Genomic DNA, 17,884 nt, shown 5'->3' on the forward strand with positions numbered 1-17,884 from the left:
CCTCTTTCCAGTTCCTCTTCTGCTTCCTTGTTCTCCCTCAGCGAGCCAAACAGCCACACACATTGTCACCTCCTGCCTGCATTTGCCGTCCCTCTGCTGGAACGCTTTTCCCTCCTGTGGACCTCCCTTGGTCCTTTATTTCATTAAGGGTTCCGCTCAGGTGTCATCCTCATCAGGGAGGACTTCCCTAACCACCCTATCTACACAGCACCCACTTTTAAGGCCCCTCGTCAGGTAAGTTGGGGTATTTTCTACCCCTCCCCCCACCAGAAGAGAAGCTTGGCGAAAGCCGCCTTTGTTTTGCTCGTTGTTGTGCCCCTAGCAACTTGGACGATGCCCAGCGTTAGAAAGAGTACAAGAGGGAGTAACATTGTGTAGAAGCAAAACTGTTTGCCTGTACACAACATATGGTTTACTTATGTAGAAAGCCCAAAAGAATCTACACACATATTACACGAATGAGAGTTCAGCAAAGATGCTGGATACGAAAATCAACTGGCTAGAAAATGCAGGAACTAAAAACATACCGCAAAAATAGCATCAAAAAGTATAAAGTCCCTAGGAAATATTAACAATAGACATTTATGGAGAAAATTATAAAACTTTATTGAAAGACACTTAAAAAGGTTAAATAAATGAAGAGCTACATCATGTTCCAGGGAAGACTCAACACTGTAATTAGTCTGTGAATTCAATATAAGTCCAATAAAAATTCCAGCATTTTTGTTTTGTTTTGTTTTGTTTTAGAACCGGTCAATCCAGGGGCGCCTGGGTGGCTCAGTCGGCTAAGCGTCCGACGTCGGCTCAGGTCATGATCTCGCGATTCGTGAGTTCGAGCCACACATCAGGCTCCGTGCCGACAGCTCAGAGCCTGGAGCCTGCTTGGGATTCTGTGTCTCCCTCTCTCTCTGCCCCTCCCCTACGCACACTCTGTCTCTCAAAAATGAATAAACATTAAAAAAAATTTTTTTTAAATAAAAGGACTGATCAATCGAATTCTAAAAGTTGTAGCAAATCTAATTCTAAAAGCCGTTAGCAAACGGCTGAGGATGGCCACGATGCTCCCGAAGAAGACAAGTTTGGTGGAGACTTTATTTTGGAGGTGGAGGTGAGGTTTGTCCTGAGATACCAAGACCTCTTTCTAAAAGCTGTAGTGCCCAGGACTATATTGCACTGCCGTGGGGTTGGGCAAACTGACCAGAGAGTCAGGAGAGAATCCACACCCGCCCTGCCCCGCACCCACCCACCCCCAAGAGACTCCATTTTCGAAAGAGCTGGTGTTCCGGATCCATGGGAAGGAATGAACTCTTCAGAAAATGGTGCAGCGGCGACCACTGCTCATCCACCTGGACAAAATATTATATTGAACTTCTGTCTCGTACTTTGCACGCCGATCAGTGCAGAGAAGACTGCGGACGAGTGTGAAACGTAAAACCATGTTTAAGGTGCAGTAAAGAACATCTCTAGGGCTGTGGGTAGGAAATGATCCCCCTCCCACCAGGCTAGTATGTATTCCGCTTTTATAAGATACTTTTCAGGACCAGCCACTTCCAGGAGGACACGGGTGACAATCAATCCACACAACACCCGACAACATTCAAACTCCCCCCCTCCCCGCCCCCCCTGCCAAGTCAACAGTCTTCTGTTGCTCTTCTGAAAAGGTGACGTTCTCGGGAGGCGTGGCTATTTCGCATGAGGTACGTGAGATCTTTTCACGGGTCAACTCTGACGTGGGGGAGAGGAGCTACAAAGTCCAGGATGGCCACTGGGATCGCCCGCCAACCACACACAGGGATCCTGGCTCTTTGGGGCAACGCCATCTTGCTGTTACGGCCAGAAGGCCTGAGTGCGCGATCACCCGACAGGAGGCTGGGGGTGCCAAGGCCGCGTCATGACTATTCCAGGAAGGCCAGTGTACGCTGCTCGCCTCAGGGGAGAAGCCATGAGGTTTTGCTTCTCCATGCCGGAAGGCTTCTGAGCCCGGGGGGGGGGGGGGGGGGGGGGGGGCTGACAGGAGACCCCTCCCGGGAACCGAGAATAATCTTCAACAGTGAGGACACGAGGCGCCATCTCCCCCCATTTCAGTCGGGCCCCGGAGACATTCTGTCAGCGGGATTTGCGCTTTCCACCGGGGACAGCGACAATGCGTCTTGTATGCCGACGGCGGAAGTTGGAAATAAGAGCTCAGGTTCTACACTTTTATAAGAGTTGACTGACGACAGACAGTATCTCGAACAGCAGAGCCACTAGAAGTTGAGTTATGAGAAAAGTACATTTCATTTGGCGTCCCCGCTGCCTTCTGCTTTCTGTGACGGGGCCGCGGAAGCGTCCGGGTTCTTCCCGGCCTTGTCCCCGGCCTTGTCCCCAGCCCTGTCGCCCTCTGCTTTCCCCTTTCTCCCCTTGGGCCGCTTCTCGGCCTTCCTGGCAGCGGCCTTTGGAGGCCTGGCTTCCGGTTTTGGGGGAGCGGGTTTGGCAGACAGCCGCGCAGATCTCCGCTGCGGCTCACCCTTCACCTTGGCTTTGTCACCTTTAGCGTCACCTTTTGCCTTTCTCTTGGGCATGGTGGCGGGTGGCTTCGCCAGGCCAGGGAGGGCGGCGGCTTCTGCCTTCCTCACACTGCTTCCGGGAAGATTTCTGTAACAAACACAAAGCGTGTAAGCCATTACGGGATGGGCGGACAGACGGAACTACATGAACGTTCAAGGTTGACTGTATTAGAATGAAGAACTTGTACAAAGCGAAGATAGTACAAGAAAGTAAAAGGATAGGTTCCAAGCTGGGCAAAGATATTCCTAACACACAGAACTGACAAGGGATCCGAATCCAGAATATACAAAGAATTCCTGGGGCGCCTGGGTTCAGTCAGTTGAACCTCCAACTTGGGCTCAGGTCATGATCTTAGAGTTCACGAGTTCGAGCCCCGTGTGGGTCTCTGTGCCGACAGCTCGGAGCCTGGAGCCTGCTTCCGATTCTGTGTCCCCCTCTCTCTCCGCCCCTCCCCTGCTTGTGCTCTGTCTCTCCAAAATAAACATTAAGAAATTAAAAAAAAAAAAAAAAAAAAAAAGAATGGCTACAGATCCACGAGAGAAGGGCAAAATGAAAATGTTAAAACAATGAGCAAAAGTGTTTACAAGAACTTCTTAGAAGCAGCACGAATGGTGAATAAGCACGTACGAGTATGCCCAACCTCACTAGTAACACAGAGGAAGACGCACTGACATTTCACGGCCATCGAATCGGTGGAAACTAAATGGCCTGACAAAATCAAGCGCCCGGCAGATGTGGAAAGCATCACGCACTGCTGGGCTGGGCTGTTTATTTGTGTGTAAGTTAGTGTATTAAATTTGAAAGTATCCTGAAAAGCAATTTCACTTCTGGGTGTTTACCTAGAGGAATTCTTGGAGATGAACACAGGAAATCCCTATGAGAATGTTTACGAACCTCTACACCACCCACTGGCCTTTCAGTAGCAGAAGAGCTCGATCCATTATTAGCATCCCTGCAAAGGAACGCGAGTCAGCAGCACAAACGAAGAGATTAGGATGAATCTCAAGCACGTAATGTTGAGCAAAAACAACAGACTGCCAAATATGTGCAGTAGAGATCCACTGACAAGCGTACAGCCAAATGACACGTCTACACCGCAAGCATGTAGTAAAACCAAAACAGGAAGCAACAACGACAACAAAAGAAGGGATAAAGGTAAAAATCGGGACAAGAGCCACATCGAAGGGCGTCGAGAAAGAGCCGGTGGCTGGAGACGGGGCGGGGGTCCAGAGGAAGGGGTGAGGTAGCACTCTCTTCCTTGGACTGGGGGTGGGACAGGAGCACACAGAACAGAAGGTGATTTATTTGGGGTCAGGTAATTAGGACCCGGGGCTGTGGCTGCCATTCCCAAGTGGCATGGCAACTCTTTTAAAGCTTTAGGCCAAGTCTAGCGGCTCAGACCTCTGCCCACCCCCCACCCTTGAACCATTTCCTGGGGAATTCTGTAACCTCTGCCCTGCCCCACTCCACAACGTTTTGAGGAAAAAAAAAAAAAAAAAATTACCTTGTCCCTAAACTGCTCCAAAGTTCTGTTGTGTTGTTTTTGCTGGACCTCACTATCTAGATACTTCGTGGGCAAACCTGATCCTTGAGCAAACCTGGTTTTGATTTTATGTTCCTTGGCTAACAAAAGGACCCACCTGTAAATCGTGCGAAAGTATCAAATTAACCGTTTTTCTCCCCACTTTTTCACCATGACTAGAGCTGCTGAAAATTTTGTTTCTCCCTTCCTCCTCGTGCAATAGAGGGAGAAATATATTAGCATGAAGCAGAAAGAGCCAAAGTGCCTGAATCCGTCAGTATTGCCCTTGGGACCTGGTAAGGGACTTTGGGAACAGGGAAGGATATGAACAGGAGGGACAGTTGTATTCTCATGCTGAACAGCAACGCAGTGAAAAGCTAATGTGAAATTAGCAGGACCCTTCTCTCCCCTTGCAGCGCCCTTCGCCCGCCTCTAAATATTCTAAATTCCTGAGGGTCACGAAGCCCCTGCTGCCACAGAAGCGCAGCATGGGTCTGCTGATCCAGGGGACTCGCCCGCCCTCACCCGAGGACACGCGTCCCCAGACATTCCGTGAACTTAGGCCTAATTTATCCTCTTTTTATTTCCTCTCCCAAACGCACCACTAAAGAAATGCTTGAACAATTCTTAGAGAACAAAAGGTGTGTGTGTGTGTGTATGTGTGTTTTAACCCAAATTCTGGCGCAATACAGAAAATGATTTTTTTTTTTTTAAATTTTTTTTTCAACATTTATTTATTTTTGGGACAGAGAGACAGAGCATGAACGGGGGAGGGGCAGAGAGAGAGGGAGACACAGAATCGGAAACAGGCTCCAGGCTCTGAGCCATCAGCCCAGAGCCCGACGCGGGGCTCGAACTCACGGACCGTGAGATCGTGACCTGGCTGAAGTCGGACGCTTAACCGACTGCGCCACCCAGGCGCCCCCAGAAAATGATTTTTAAAGAAAACAATTGAGGAGGCTAGAGATCCCACAGAGGCTAACGCTGCGTGTGGTGACGGTGTGCCTGGAGAGGGACAGGCAGGGAGACAGCTGCTCTTAAGATGAAGGGACCAACGTTGAGAGATCTTTTACGGCATGAAAATCATTTGGTCTGGTGCTAGGGTGGCTGGGTTTATCCCTGTTGTCCTGGCATAATTATTTTAAAAAAAATTTTTTTCTTAATGTTTACTCATCTCTGAGACAGAGAGAGACAGGGCATGGACAGGGGAGGCACAGAGAGAGAGGGAGACAGAATCCGAAGCAGGCTCCAGGCTCTGAGCTGTCAGCGCAGAGCCCAATGCGGGGCTCGAACTCATGACCTGAGCCGAAGTCGGTCGCTTAACCGACCGAGCCACCCAGGCGCCCCGCGTACAGGGGGCTTTTGAGGGCAGTGAAACCATTCTGTATGTTACCGTAATGGTGGATACGCGACATTAGGCATTTAGCAAAACTCCACTGTATACAAAGAGGGAGGCCGAATGTAGACTGTGGACTTCAGGTAATTATGTGGAAATCCTGGCTCATCGATTGTAACACATGTACCACGCCAGTGCAAGTTGTTAATAAGAAGAGAAACTTTAATAATAGGAGAAACTGTACTTTCTGCTCAATTTGTCTGAAAGACTAAAACTGTTCTTAAAAAAAAAAAAATGAAGTCTACTGATTCAAAAACCCCCCCCCCCCATATTTTAAGAATTAAAACAAGAAGAAATAATTTGTCAGACAATAAAATATAGAATTCACAGGGCGACAAACATTCCATCGTGTACGTCAGAGGGAAGAACTATTATGGGCGGGCAGATAAATCTACCTAATGTTGTAACGGCGGGAATCCAGAAATAGGACTTTCCATGGCTATCTCTCCAGGGCAAGAAATGATCAAGACAGGGCAACAATGTTTCAAGTTTTAGGAATTTAACAGTCCCCCTTTGTGAATACAGCTTTGACCTTGGAAGTGCTATTGTAACAGAGACCAGAACAGGAACACAGTGAGACTGAATCACGCTCTCCCAGGTTGCACACCTCACGGGGGAGAACAATTCATTGAACCAGACTGCTTGTTTGTAACATCGAGGCTCCCTCTTCCTCAGCAGCCCCGGGGGAGAGGCAACATCCTTTCCTTAAAATGCTTCTGTTAGCTACGAAGGTGTGCATTTTTCCATTAGCAAGAGACCTAGGAAGTTTAAATTAACTGGCAGAAATAGCTTACAACACCTAAGGGTCAAATGAAGAGTAAATCCTAGCTTTCATGTGCAGGAGAAACCTGCTAACGCCGACTTCGAAGCAGCTGTGCTATAATCCTCTGGGAGGCGCACTGCTGGGGCTTCTCCAAACTGTGTCAACAGGATATGTGATACACCCATCTCAGTCCCCAGAAGTGAGCTGAATTTGCACCCCCCCTCCCCAAATTCATAGGTAGAAGTCCTGACCCCCAGGACCTCACACTGTGACTGCAGTTGGAGGCAGGGCCTTTAAAAAGGCAGTTAAGGGGCGCCTGGGTGGCGCAGTCGCTTAAGCGTCCGACTTCAGCCAGGTCACGATCTCGCGGTCCGTGAGTTCGAGCCCCGCGTCGGGCTCTGGGCTGATGGCTCAGAGCCTGGAGCCTGTTTCCGATTCTGTGTCTCCCTCTCTCTCTGCCCCTCCCCCGTTCATGCTCTGTCTCTCTCTGTCCCCCAAAAAATAAATAAACGTTGAAAAAAAAATTAAAAAAAAAAATAAAAAGGCAGTTAAGGTAGAATGAGGACGTACGGGTGGGCCCCGACCCGACAGCATTCCTGTCCTTAGAAGAGGGGATCGGGACGCGGGCAACACAGAGGGCTGACCACCCAAGCTAAGGAGAGAGGCTGGGGAAGAAACCAAGCCTGCCAACATCCTGATGCCGGACTTCCAGCCTTTAGAACTGGGAGAAAATACACTTGTGTTGTTTCCGACACGCGGCCTGTGGCGTTTTGTCACACAGCTCCGGCACGTTAACGCAGGAGGGGCGAGTGCAAAGACCCTACTGACCTAGAGCACATCCCGGGTGAGATTCCCTGTGAGGTTTGGCACAGCTCTCAAAATCCTGCCCCCATATGGTTTTTTCTCTTTCCTCGCAAGCCTGTCTCCAGTATCCACGGAGCGAATCCCGCCCCATCCAATACATGCCCCACCCCGTTCCCAGCAGACTCGCACAGGGCGCATTTTAGCAGCATTTACTGATCTGGATTTCTGCGAGCCAGTTCTAACTTGGGTTCTGGTCTCAATCCCACCCCCAAAGTCGCAAGGCCACCTTCTCTCTGCCTCTTACTCAGGGCAAGATCGTGCTTTGGGGTTGGACGGGAGACCCGGAAGAAGGCTGCTAACGCCAAGTTTGGGGAAGGGAGAATAAAGGACATGGCCCAAGAAAAGCTGGTGTGCAAGGCGAGCCGCGGGGCAAGAGCCCACCTGGCGTCAGCCGCCATCTAGGGCCTACCTGTTCTCCACCTGCCAGACGATGTGATCAGTCAGGGCCTGCAGCCCGAGCTTCCATCTGGGGTTAAGTGAGGGGCACTGGGGGAGGGAAAGGTGAGAAAGGGCAGACTGTCTAAAAGGGTAGGGCAGCTGCATCTTGCCCGGGTTCTCCTGGTCTGAGGAGAAGCAGAGAGCCACGGGTTTCTAAACGAAACTGCCACCCATTTGCAACTGGTTGGCTTGGGGCACACTCGCTTCGGTGTTCCCGCCCACTGGCATCCCAGGACAAATCTCCAACATCTCCCGGGCCCCTGAGACCCCGGCCTGCTTTCTGGGCACATTAACCCCCTCCTATTTCTGAGTGGCAGGGAAGAGACTGTAAATGAAAATGTCTTAGATAAATTCCTATCGGCCACCTGCCAAACCTTATTATCCTGCTCACAAGGGAATTAACAAGATGATAAAATCATGTCCTTTTTTTTGGCAGAGACAGGATGAAAATGGAGGAGGGAGAGAGAGAAGGAAAGCTCATTAGGTAAAGACTGCCCTTTCTTATGCCCATAAACACATCACATTGGCATCAGTCATTTCAGGGAACCCAGAGCCCCGCGGACTGGGAGACTAGGCTTGGCCGACCCTTAAAACCAAAAAGCAGTGGTGGTCGGGGTAGTAATAATCATCTACGAAGGAAATCCTGAGGCTGTCGGGTGGGATACCAAGACTTCTGGGCCAGAAAAGCCTTTGACGGATCCAATTACCACGCAAGCAGACCAGGGGTCCGAGGTCAGAGGCCACACACCGGGGCTCAAGACCCGACTCCGAGCAGGTGCGGCCCGTGCCCCCAAGCTTCGAGGCGACGCGCAGAACCCACCGCGGGTCCGTTTCTTAACTTTCTTCGGGCGCGGAGGGCAGAAGGCCAAAGCGCAGGCAGGCCCGGGCCTCCGGGGTCCCCGGGGCGGCGGGGAGGGGGGCTTCCCGCAGGCGAGGCCCCCGGGAGTGGGGGAGACGGACGCCGAGGGGGAGGGGGTGGGCCAGGCCAACCCACCCGCCACGGCCCGGCCGGCGCAGTCCCTTCGGCCCCCCGGCCGCCCCCCCAGGTGTCCGCCCCAGCGTCCGGGCGACGCGCCGCCGGAATTCCGCCCCTTCCCAGAGACTCACGCCCGGGCCGGCGGACACACCGTGATTCCGGAGGCGCGGCGGCCGGAGGGTCCCCGGTACACGACCGCCTCGGCGGCGCACCCGAGTCCCGCGGCCGTCCGACAGGCGCGGGGCTCCCAGCCGCGGCCCGGGCGCCGGTGCCCTCGGCTGGGGCGGGGCCGGCGCGGGCCGCGGGGCCGGGGGCGGACGCGCCGAGCGGGCCCCGCCGGGAACAGGAAGGCGGCGGGCGGCGAGGAACCGCTTCCGGGGCTGCGGGCGGCCGCGCGGCCGCGTGCGAGCGGGGGAGAGCCGCGTCTCCGCTCGCGAGACGTCAGGCCGCCGCCCGGGTCCGCGGGACCCCGGCCCAGCTCGGGCGGGGCCGCCTCCGCACCACGGCCCGGCGACGAGACGACAGAAGGCGGGAACGTATGAAAGAAGACCTGAGAGTTTTAGGAAATAAAGGAAACAAAATTTTAAGGAATTAGCTACAAAACGGAGAGAAGAAAAGGAAGCCTTGTTTCCGCCCGGTTTCGAACCGGGGACCTTTCGCGTGTGAGGCGAACGTGATAACCACTACACTACGGAAACACGACGGCGGCAGGCTCCCTGCGAGAGCAGTTCTCCCTGCAGAACACGCCGCCCGGCCTGCCCGATTCCTGCAAACGAGCGTCGTTTGTGCGCGCATGCGTCGGTGCACCCGTCTTGTTCGCACCGCACGAGCCCGTGAAGAGCGCGGGCCAAACCCTCGCAGTGTACAGACTTGAAACCAAATCCATAACAGTTTATTCTGGAAATGCCCAGATTGGGAGAAAACAAGAGAGGGGCTTCAGTGCTCACGAGTGACCCTTCTCGGTTACTTCTCAATCGGAATAGGCACGCCCCGGGACCGTGCACAGGCCTCGGGCTGCTCAGCGCCACCGCGTGACCGAGACGCGGAACTTGCTGTGCAGGGGCGTGAGGACCCCCCCCCCCCCCCCCCCCCCCCCCCCCCCCCCCCCCCAGCTGCGGTAAATGCGGCGCTCTTTGGCCCCGGAGAACCTGCAAGGCAGATGTCGCCGTGCCCGAGTTTTCGGGCTCCACGGCGTGCCGCGGTGCTCTGCCAGGGAGAGGCAAAATGGCACGACCCGCCTCGAGCCAGCCAGGAGTCGAACCTGGAATCTTCTGATCCGTAGTCAGACGCGTTATCCATTGCGCCACTGGCCCGCACGGAGGCGTCTGCCGCCGCGGATACTTTCGTGAGGACGCAGGCGCCGGCGGGTCCAGGCGAGGCGCGCTCGCGCCCGGGCCGCGCTCCCCGCTGCCCCGCTGGGCTCCCGGCCGGTCACCTGCAGCCGGCTGCTCGCTCCGTGGCGTCCGTGCTCCCCTCCGCGGCGTCTTCTCCGCCCGCGACACCTCGCCATCCACGCGTTCGCCCCGCAACCAGTGTTACCGTCGGAGGCGCTGGAAGTGGAGCCCTGAAGAAAAGCGATGTGGTCCCTTGTCCATCGACAAGATGACAGGGAAGCACTACATGAGGAGAATAATCATGATGAGCATTTGGAGGAAAACAAAAAGACCGGGACGACCAGGAAGGCCCGGCGGAGACGGTGATTAAACGAGAGAGAAATGCGGGTATCAGGGAAAAGAGCCTGGAGGGGCGAGAGCGCGCACAGACCCCCCGCTTGCGAGGACCGTGGATGTGATCTGTTGGGACTTGGAGGTCGTGGTGGGGTGGCGTGATCTGGCGTGCTCTCTTGTCTCTCGTTCGGTCGTTAAAAAAATGTGTTTCAGTACTTACCAAGCAAGGCCCTGTGCTAAGCACCTGCTTGCCTGCGCGCCTACCGCTGGGCCTGCGACTCCCAATTTGACACCTTTGAAAGGGGCTTCGTCAGCCCGCACGCGTGACTGCGCCTGTTCGCTTTCTCAGGAAGCGAGGAAGCATCTCCCAGGTGTGCGTTTCAGTCTCCAGATTTCTGAGAAGTAATCGTCGTCTCCATGCCTGGGTGAGCATCGCGGATAAGTTGACGGCTGTTAACCGAGTGAAACTGCCTGACATTGGGAACATATCCACTGAGTGTAGAAAATAGTCGTTTTCAGTTCATAAGGTTGCAACGGCCCTTAAGAATAATACAGGTGTTCCTGCTCTTTCTGCATAACTTTATAGTAGACCTAGTTAGGAATCTCCCCCTGGACAGGAATTCCCCCTAGTTAGGAATCTCCTCCTGTCCCCCTGGAACAGGAGACCTCTGGCCAGGTTTTGTACTTGTATGCCTAGGGCACTTTGGTGGTTATGGACTGCCTCACAGAATAATCGTTTCGGCTAGAAAGAAAAAAAGATAAATACGTACGATTTCAAAGGGAAATCAATTACACTGAAATATGTTATCAAATATTAAAGACGTATGCTGTGTCAATATTTTTCCTCCTCTATTAATGCACTAACTGACAATGTACAGCAGGTCTAATCAATACCGTAATTTCAAAGCACTAATGAGCATCCATGATATTTAAAGAAATTTGTAACAACTGTAGTTTGATGTGAAATACTTGTGATCTCCAAAAATGACAAAATAAAAAGGGCTGAGATACAACAGTAATTTGTTGCCAACACTCAAGATGGAATAAAACACGAAGTTTCAGTATCAAGTTCGTCAAGATAAATATTTATTTTCCCATCCGAGTTCACAGACTGTCGCCTCCCTATAAGAAGCAAAAGATTTCTGTTCCCAAGAGCAGTTTGGAAACACGAACACTCACGCTTGAAATTTGAGAAATGAAGCAAACTGGGGTACTTCTTGGTTCTATTTTACCCTCATCGCATACCCAGGATGGGCAGGCAGGCCAGACCCCAAGGGATCCCTGGAGCCGCGGGTCGCGTCTTGCACCTCTAAAATGGGCTTCAACTCAGCTAGCTGGAGGCCCCGTCCACATGTTCTCTCCTCGGTGTCTGCAGAGACCTCCCTTCGTTGGGCAGGTTTTGAAAGCTTCAGCGGCCTCCAAGTTCTCCGCGATGCTCACAACCTGACATGAGCCGAGGCATGCTTTCACTTTGTTTTTGGAGAGCTTTCTAGGGGTCACCTTTTCTGAGAGTTCCAGTTTCTAGCGTTCAGTCTTTTCTTCAGTGGTTGTATCAGTCAGAGAAACAGAGTCCAGAAAAAACAAAAACAAAAACAGAACTAGTAAGAGAATATGAATGAATGAATGAATGAATGAACGAATGAATGAATGACTATTTCAAAGCCTGGCGAGTCTGAAATCTGCGGAGCAGGCCTGTAGTTTAGAAAATCTCAGGCAGGAGCTGATGCTACAGTCTTAAGACAGATTTTCTTCTTCCTCCGGGAAGCCTCCATTTTGCTTTTAAATAAAGCCTTTCACCTGGTTGGAAATAATAATTCATGGGAAATAATAATTGGTGCGGCTGGCTGGCTCACCCGTATTACTGAGGATCTTACAGTCAACTCATTGTAACCACGTTAACCCACGGAGATATTTACAACATATCTTTACAGCAACATCCAGATTAGTGTTCAGTTGAATAACTGGGTACTGTACAGCCTAGCCAAGTTCACACATCAAGATAACCATTGAAGTGCACTGTTCTTCTGGTTTCTCTCTCAAGCATGTGGACAATGGCACTCTCTGCCCCTCCCGTGTTTCTTTACATTATTGTCAGCAGTCTGTGACACAGAGATCCGCACCTCCTCCAGTTTCAGATGCGAGGAACAGAGCCAAGTGTGAGAGGCCCTTCCACCGGCTTTGCCGGCCACACTGGGGATTGCGTAGAGGAGAGAATTCGCACCCAGAGTTCTGGAAGCGATTGTTCTAAGTCTCCGTTTTTCCCCCAAGATTTGTCTGCGGCTTGTTAAACACCTGCTTTGACTTAGCAGCATTTCACTGCCGATTTTGACCGCTGGTGACCAACCAAAGGAAAAACCCCGACCAAATACCGCTCTGCTGTCTTTCTGATAATCTGCCACAGTTTGGTCAAGGCCATAGTAGGTGTGGCTGTGCTCTTTATGATTATGTTGGCTCCCAGCACACTAATAATATAATGGCTAATCTTATCATATTAAAGAAATAGGTGCTTATTTCATGGGGGCTCAAACCGATTTCATGTTTCATAGACTTTCAGGGTTTTTACTGCAGTGAGAAATCTAGCAGAGTCATGGGCTTTTATACCCCAGCCCTCAACTGTGTGGAGGTGGTGGTTAAGTGCCAAGGGCTGCCTTTTAGAGTGTGACAGCGAAATCCTTCAAATGTGGATACAATTTAGAAATACCGAAAGGCTGATTTCAGCATTATCCCCAGGAGAACAGATTCCGGGCAACACAGCCAATCGTAATTAGAGGTTTCATCTGGGAAGTTACATTCTCCGGTTATGGCAATAATTTGTAAACTCTTGCGAGTTTCACTAACGCCCTTTGTTCAAATCTTATTCCCAAGGACAGATTTATTTTACAGAGAATAGAATAAATTGGGGAAGAGTGACAAACACACAAGTCCCCATGACAATATAGAAGTTCTTGTGAATGCTCCCAATTTGACATCTTAATCAAAACAAATCCTTTGGACCAGTTTTAGGACAAGAAAGCTTCTCTCCCTCTGTAGCTGCGGAGGAGAGGGGGCTGCTTCTCTATCTCTTGCTAAAACTAGATGTTAATTATGAAGCCTCGCATTTCTAAAGCTGCGGCTGTGGGATTCCATTAGTTAGCCTTATAAGCAGAAGCAGGCAGGTGGAACCCAATTTTAGGGAAAGCCATGGGGTAAGGAATGACTGGAGTTTTCATTAAAGACCGTGACACTCAGAACACAGAGCTCGCTTCCCGAGGTGCTGGCGGAGTTGTGGTGGAAAAGCCGGGCGTCCCCTCCCTGGGGCCCCGGGTCACACTCCCCGCGGAGGCGTGAGAACGGCCCTCCCCGCAGTTTCTGGGACAAGACGCCTTCCGGCGCCCGCGGGAAGGGGCCTCAGTTTTCCTGCAGCCGCGCAGTTTCTTAGGTCTTCTGGGGGCGAAGCGGGGACTGATTCATCTTTTGGGCCTAGAGAAGCCTCTAGGCTGCTCCTGACCCTCAGTGGTGGGAAAATGCAGACATGCACACGAGGAAAGCAAATATCATTCCTTTTCTATGTCGATTTGGGAGCAGGCAGGCATGCCGGCTCCGTGGCTTAGCTGGTTAAAGCGCCTGTCTAGTAAACAGGAGATCCTGGGTTCGAATCCCAGCGGGGCCTTTTGTGGTTTTCCCGCTCCCAGCAAAGAGAATGCGCGATCAAAGTGTAACATCAAGGGTAAATTCCCCTACGGAATTTCGTCGAAGTGTTTTATGTGGGCCTCAGGGTGGCCACACTGCATAGAGAGAAAAGGGTTTGCCTTTCTTTCAGGAGAAAGAATTTCGATCTCCCTTTGTGTCAACACTTACTTTACACGTATTTTTTTTTTTTTTTTTTTTTTTTTTTTGCAGCCAATACTAGAGGAAACTAAGGAAAGCAGAAGGCAAAAATCACCAAGTTTAAACTACAAGCAACATCATAATCTCTGGCCACCCGATCCTCTTTCCTGGGGGAATTCCAGACCAATGCACTCTTACAATCCGCAGGCAATATTTGCAGAAAGCGCAGCCTCCGGAATGATTCCTACGTGTGCAGCATCTCAATTCACAGCAGCCACTGAAATCCAACCACATCACGCAAGCCGCAAATAACTGATTTAACAGGTGGTGTTGTGCTCAGACTTTTTCGGAAAGGAGCATCAAACTCAAACTATTTGTCACCGGTGATTTCAGAAAAGAAGGCGTCAGGAAGAAGCAACTGTCTGTACGTCACAGAGCGGATGGGTAGCCCACTAGGACAGGCGGACTTGAAAATGGCAGCCCCAGGCTGACTCCAAGCCGTCCAGGAAGAGCCAAGGCGCAGACTCCCAGGCTGAGTCATGGTGTAGACGTCAGCACTAGAACACTACTTCACCCTGCTACTGAATTTCACTTGACCTTTACCCCCTGCTCCATCAGGGTCCAGGAACACCTTTACCGGGATGCTTCCAGCCCAGAGGCCCTTAACAGAGTGCATGATCTGTACCGCTGAGGTAATGGTGCTGGCTCTTGGAGCTCTAGAATATTCCAGGTGAGGACTCTAACCATCTCTCCCCAAAAGCTTGAAAGCCTTTCTACCTCTCCATATATGGACCATGAAAGTGATTTACGTGTACAAGTGGAAATGATTTACAATCCAATGTTTGTTTAGCCTCCCGGTGCCTACTTGTCCAGAGCCAGTTCTATGCAAGCGCCGTGCCAGTCGCACATGAGTCATGAATGGTGCTGTAAAAAGCCTGGGGGGAGGGTGCGGCAGACAGTTCAATGGCAGTTGCAGGGTAGTGGCGGGTGATAACACATGGGTGGGGGCCCTGGGGGCCGCACTTCACTATTTAGCCCAGACTGGTGGAGGAAAGAGGTGGGGGAAGACTTCACGAAGAAGTGACACCCATACTGAGCACGGAGGAGATGTAGAGAGGGGGCTGGAGAGAAGGCGTGGAAAAGATGCTCCTGGCAAAGGGGACCGTGGGTGGCTACAGGTGAAGATCCGAGGAAGCAATGGCGGGGGGGGGGGGGGGGGGGGGAGGGGGAAGGGTGGACTGCGTGGCTGTGTGTGCAGATCCTGAAACTCTCATAAAGACCACAGATGGACTTGACCTGACCGTAAGTCATCAAATGCTTCATGGGATAAATTTGTTTGTTTGCTTGCTTGCTTCATGTTTTGTTTTGTTTTTAAAGACCACGTGCTACTGGGGCACCTTGGTGGCTCAGCCGGTTAAGAATCTGCCTCTTGGTTTCTGCTCAGGTCATGATCTCATGGTCATGGGTTCAGGCCCCCGGCGGGCTCTGCTCCGACAGTGCGGAGCCTGCTTGCGCTTCTCTCTCCCTCTCTCTCCCTCTCTGCCAGTCCCCTGCTCAAGCCCTCTCTCTTTCTCTCAAATAAGGGCGATCTCCGATCTCCAGAGTTCAGCACAGGCCCCAGCAGAGAGCGGGTGCTCTATTGTAACAAAAAATGTCATTTATCAGGTGTTTCTGATTTTCCAGGCAAATAAAGTGTTCTTTGCCAAGCACTTTATATCTACTAAGTCATGCACTCCTCACAGCCTACTTATGAAGTAATGTTCAGTTATCTCCTTCCCTTTAGAGAGGAGGGCACCAAGGCACGGGCTTACAAAGTCACTTGCCTGGAAGGTCACATAGCTCATCAGTGGCAGAGTCAGGGGCCCCTGTAGCCTGAAGACCATTGAACCCGTTCGCCCTCCAAGTGTCTCTAATTGCTTCTCTTTGCACCTGTTCGCCACTTCCTCTTTTCTCATATGTTGCCAGGGCCCAAGGGAGGACACTAAATGGGCAGAAATGGACTGGGGGTGTGGCCACCTGGGCGATAAGGAGAACCCTCGTTTGCTTGTTCTTTTCTAACCTTACTGAGGACAGTCTCTCTGAGCAATACCAACTCGCTTTTCTTTCAGTGTGTGTATGAAGGTTTCTGTGCATTTTGGGGAATTTGGGAGAGGGCAGAATGATTATCAATGATCATAAAACAGAGTCCCTCTGTTTTCTGTCCTTGTAACCTGGGATTGGATCGGATTTCTTTTAAAAATGGAACGGTGAGGAGAAAATTCCAGTCGCCTGTGCTTTCTGATTACTTGGGGCTTTGCAAGAAATTATGTTAGAACAATATTCACTATCTAAGTTTTGAGTTCAAAAGAGAAGCACTGTTAATATTCGTAGCTGTAACTATTGATGCTTAAGATAAGCAGTCCGAACATCAGGAAACTTGAATTTGAGGGATATTTCTGAAGATGTCACTAAACATGAATTTCTATGTGTCTAAATCACATTCCCTGGGTCCTAGCTCCAGTTCTGAAGTCTAACCTTTTTAACTGTCAGACCCTCATCACCTGTCCTTTGCTCCTGCTCTATGTCAAGGAAAGATTCATAATGGAAAACATAGGAAGATGTTCATTGATGGCATTTTTTTTTTTTTTTTTTTTTTTTTTTTTTTTGTGGTGGCCAGGCGTTGAACCCAGTCTGGGAGTCATCCCTGGGTGAGTAGGCAAGCCCACGCTTGCAGATCTCTGTGCAGCGATTGAAAGCAATGGTCTAGATGTGCATACGGCAACATAGGTAAACCTCAAAACCGTGGTAGGATGGAAATGAGGTAAGAATTGAATGGGATACGATGGATGAATGGATAAAGAAGATGTGGTATATGTATACAATGGAGTCTTACTCGGCGATCAAAAAGAATGAAATCTTGCCATTTGCAGCTACGTGGATGGAACTGGAGGGTATGATGCTAAGCGAAATTAGTCAGAGAAAGACAAATATCACATGACTTCACTCATATGAGGACTTTAAGATACAAAACAGATGAACATAAGAGAAAGGAAGCAAAAATAATATAAAAACTGGGAGGGGAGGCACCCGGGTGGCTCAGTTGGTTGAGCTTCCTACTTTGGCTCAGGTCATGATCTCACAGTTCGTGAGTTGGAGCCCGGGGTCTGGCCCTATGCTGACAGCTCAGAGCCTGGAGCCTGCTTCGGATTCTGTGCCTCCCTCTCTCTCTCTGCCCCTTCTCCGCTCATGCTCTGTCTCTTTCTCTCTTAAAAATAAGTAAACATTAAATTTTTTTTAAAAAAAATAGGGAGGGAGACAAAACATAAGAGACTCCTATATGGGGAACAAACAGAGGGTTACTGGAGGGGTTGTGGGAGGGGGGACGGGCTAAATGGGTAAGGGGCATTAAATATACTGGTGACATCACTGTTGCACTATATGCTAGCTAACTTGGAGGTAAAATAAAATAAAATAAAATGGAATAGGATATATGAAACAGTGTCATTTATGTGGATTAAAAACGAAAGCACTGAAACCAAAAATATATCTTCCACAAAAACATTGAGAAGGAAAAAGATACCCTCTCTCCAGAAATTGCTGATGGGGGTGGAGGATGGGACATGAGCTTGAGAAAAGGGTATTATTAAAAAGAAATCTATAAGCAAACAAAAGAGGGCCCTGCCGACATCGGCGCTTGTAATTTAGGAGTAGCATTCATTCAATTCCTCGAATGTGAGAGGAGAGACAATTACAGACAAAGGAGATGAAAACTACCAGGCCTTACATCATCTTCTACGTACCGAGTGCTTACATTCGAGAGCATAGACAAGAATTTTTTTTTTTTCAGTTGATCATTCCGCTGTTGGAATATTGGAAAAAGTAGCGGGCCACCTTCCATAGTAAGGATTCGAAAAAAAGACCGTCT

General features: G+C 50.6%; 1 protein-coding gene, 1 long non-coding RNA gene and 3 other non-coding genes across 7 annotated transcripts; 2 read left to right on the top strand and 3 right to left on the bottom strand.

Moving 5' to 3' along the window:
* Positions 1-1,422: 1,422 nt before the first annotated feature.
* Positions 1,423-8,901, bottom strand: HMGN4 (high mobility group nucleosomal binding domain 4). 3 transcript variants are annotated; one of them, XM_043592934.1, is made up of 2 exons: positions 8,658-8,901; positions 1,423-2,634 (listed from the first exon to the last, which is right to left on the bottom strand). In XM_043592934.1, exon 2 carries the CDS (start codon positions 2,559-2,561, stop codon positions 2,277-2,279), a length of 285 nt encoding a protein of 94 aa, XP_043448869.1. In that variant the 5' UTR covers positions 2,562-2,634; positions 8,658-8,901; the 3' UTR covers positions 1,423-2,276. The 3 variants fall into 3 exon arrangements, with proteins under 3 accessions (XP_043448869.1, XP_043448867.1, XP_043448868.1); XM_043592932.1 differs by having other exon boundaries at positions 8,638-8,803; XM_043592933.1 differs by lacking the exon at positions 8,658-8,901 and adding an exon at positions 5,861-6,474.
* Positions 8,902-9,131: 230 nt separating this feature from the next.
* TRNAV-CAC lies at positions 9,132-9,204 on the bottom strand. The gene has a single exon. It is a non-coding gene; the product is annotated as a tRNA-Val (tRNA).
* Positions 9,205-9,616: 412 nt separating this feature from the next.
* Positions 9,617-15,330, top strand: LOC122490328. The gene is made up of 2 exons (XR_006299130.1): positions 9,617-12,594; positions 14,053-15,330. It is a non-coding gene; the product is annotated as an uncharacterized LOC122490328 (long non-coding RNA).
* TRNAR-ACG lies at positions 9,747-9,819 on the bottom strand. Its single transcript has one exon. It is a non-coding gene; the product is annotated as a tRNA-Arg (tRNA).
* On the top strand, positions 13,749-13,822 carry TRNAT-AGU. The gene has a single exon. It is a non-coding gene; the product is annotated as a tRNA-Thr (tRNA).
* Positions 15,331-17,884: the final 2,554 nt, after the last annotated feature.

This window comes from Prionailurus bengalensis, chromosome B2, assembly GCF_016509475.1.
Source record: "Prionailurus bengalensis isolate Pbe53 chromosome B2, Fcat_Pben_1.1_paternal_pri, whole genome shotgun sequence".
NCBI lineage: Eukaryota > Metazoa > Chordata > Mammalia > Carnivora > Felidae > Prionailurus > Prionailurus bengalensis.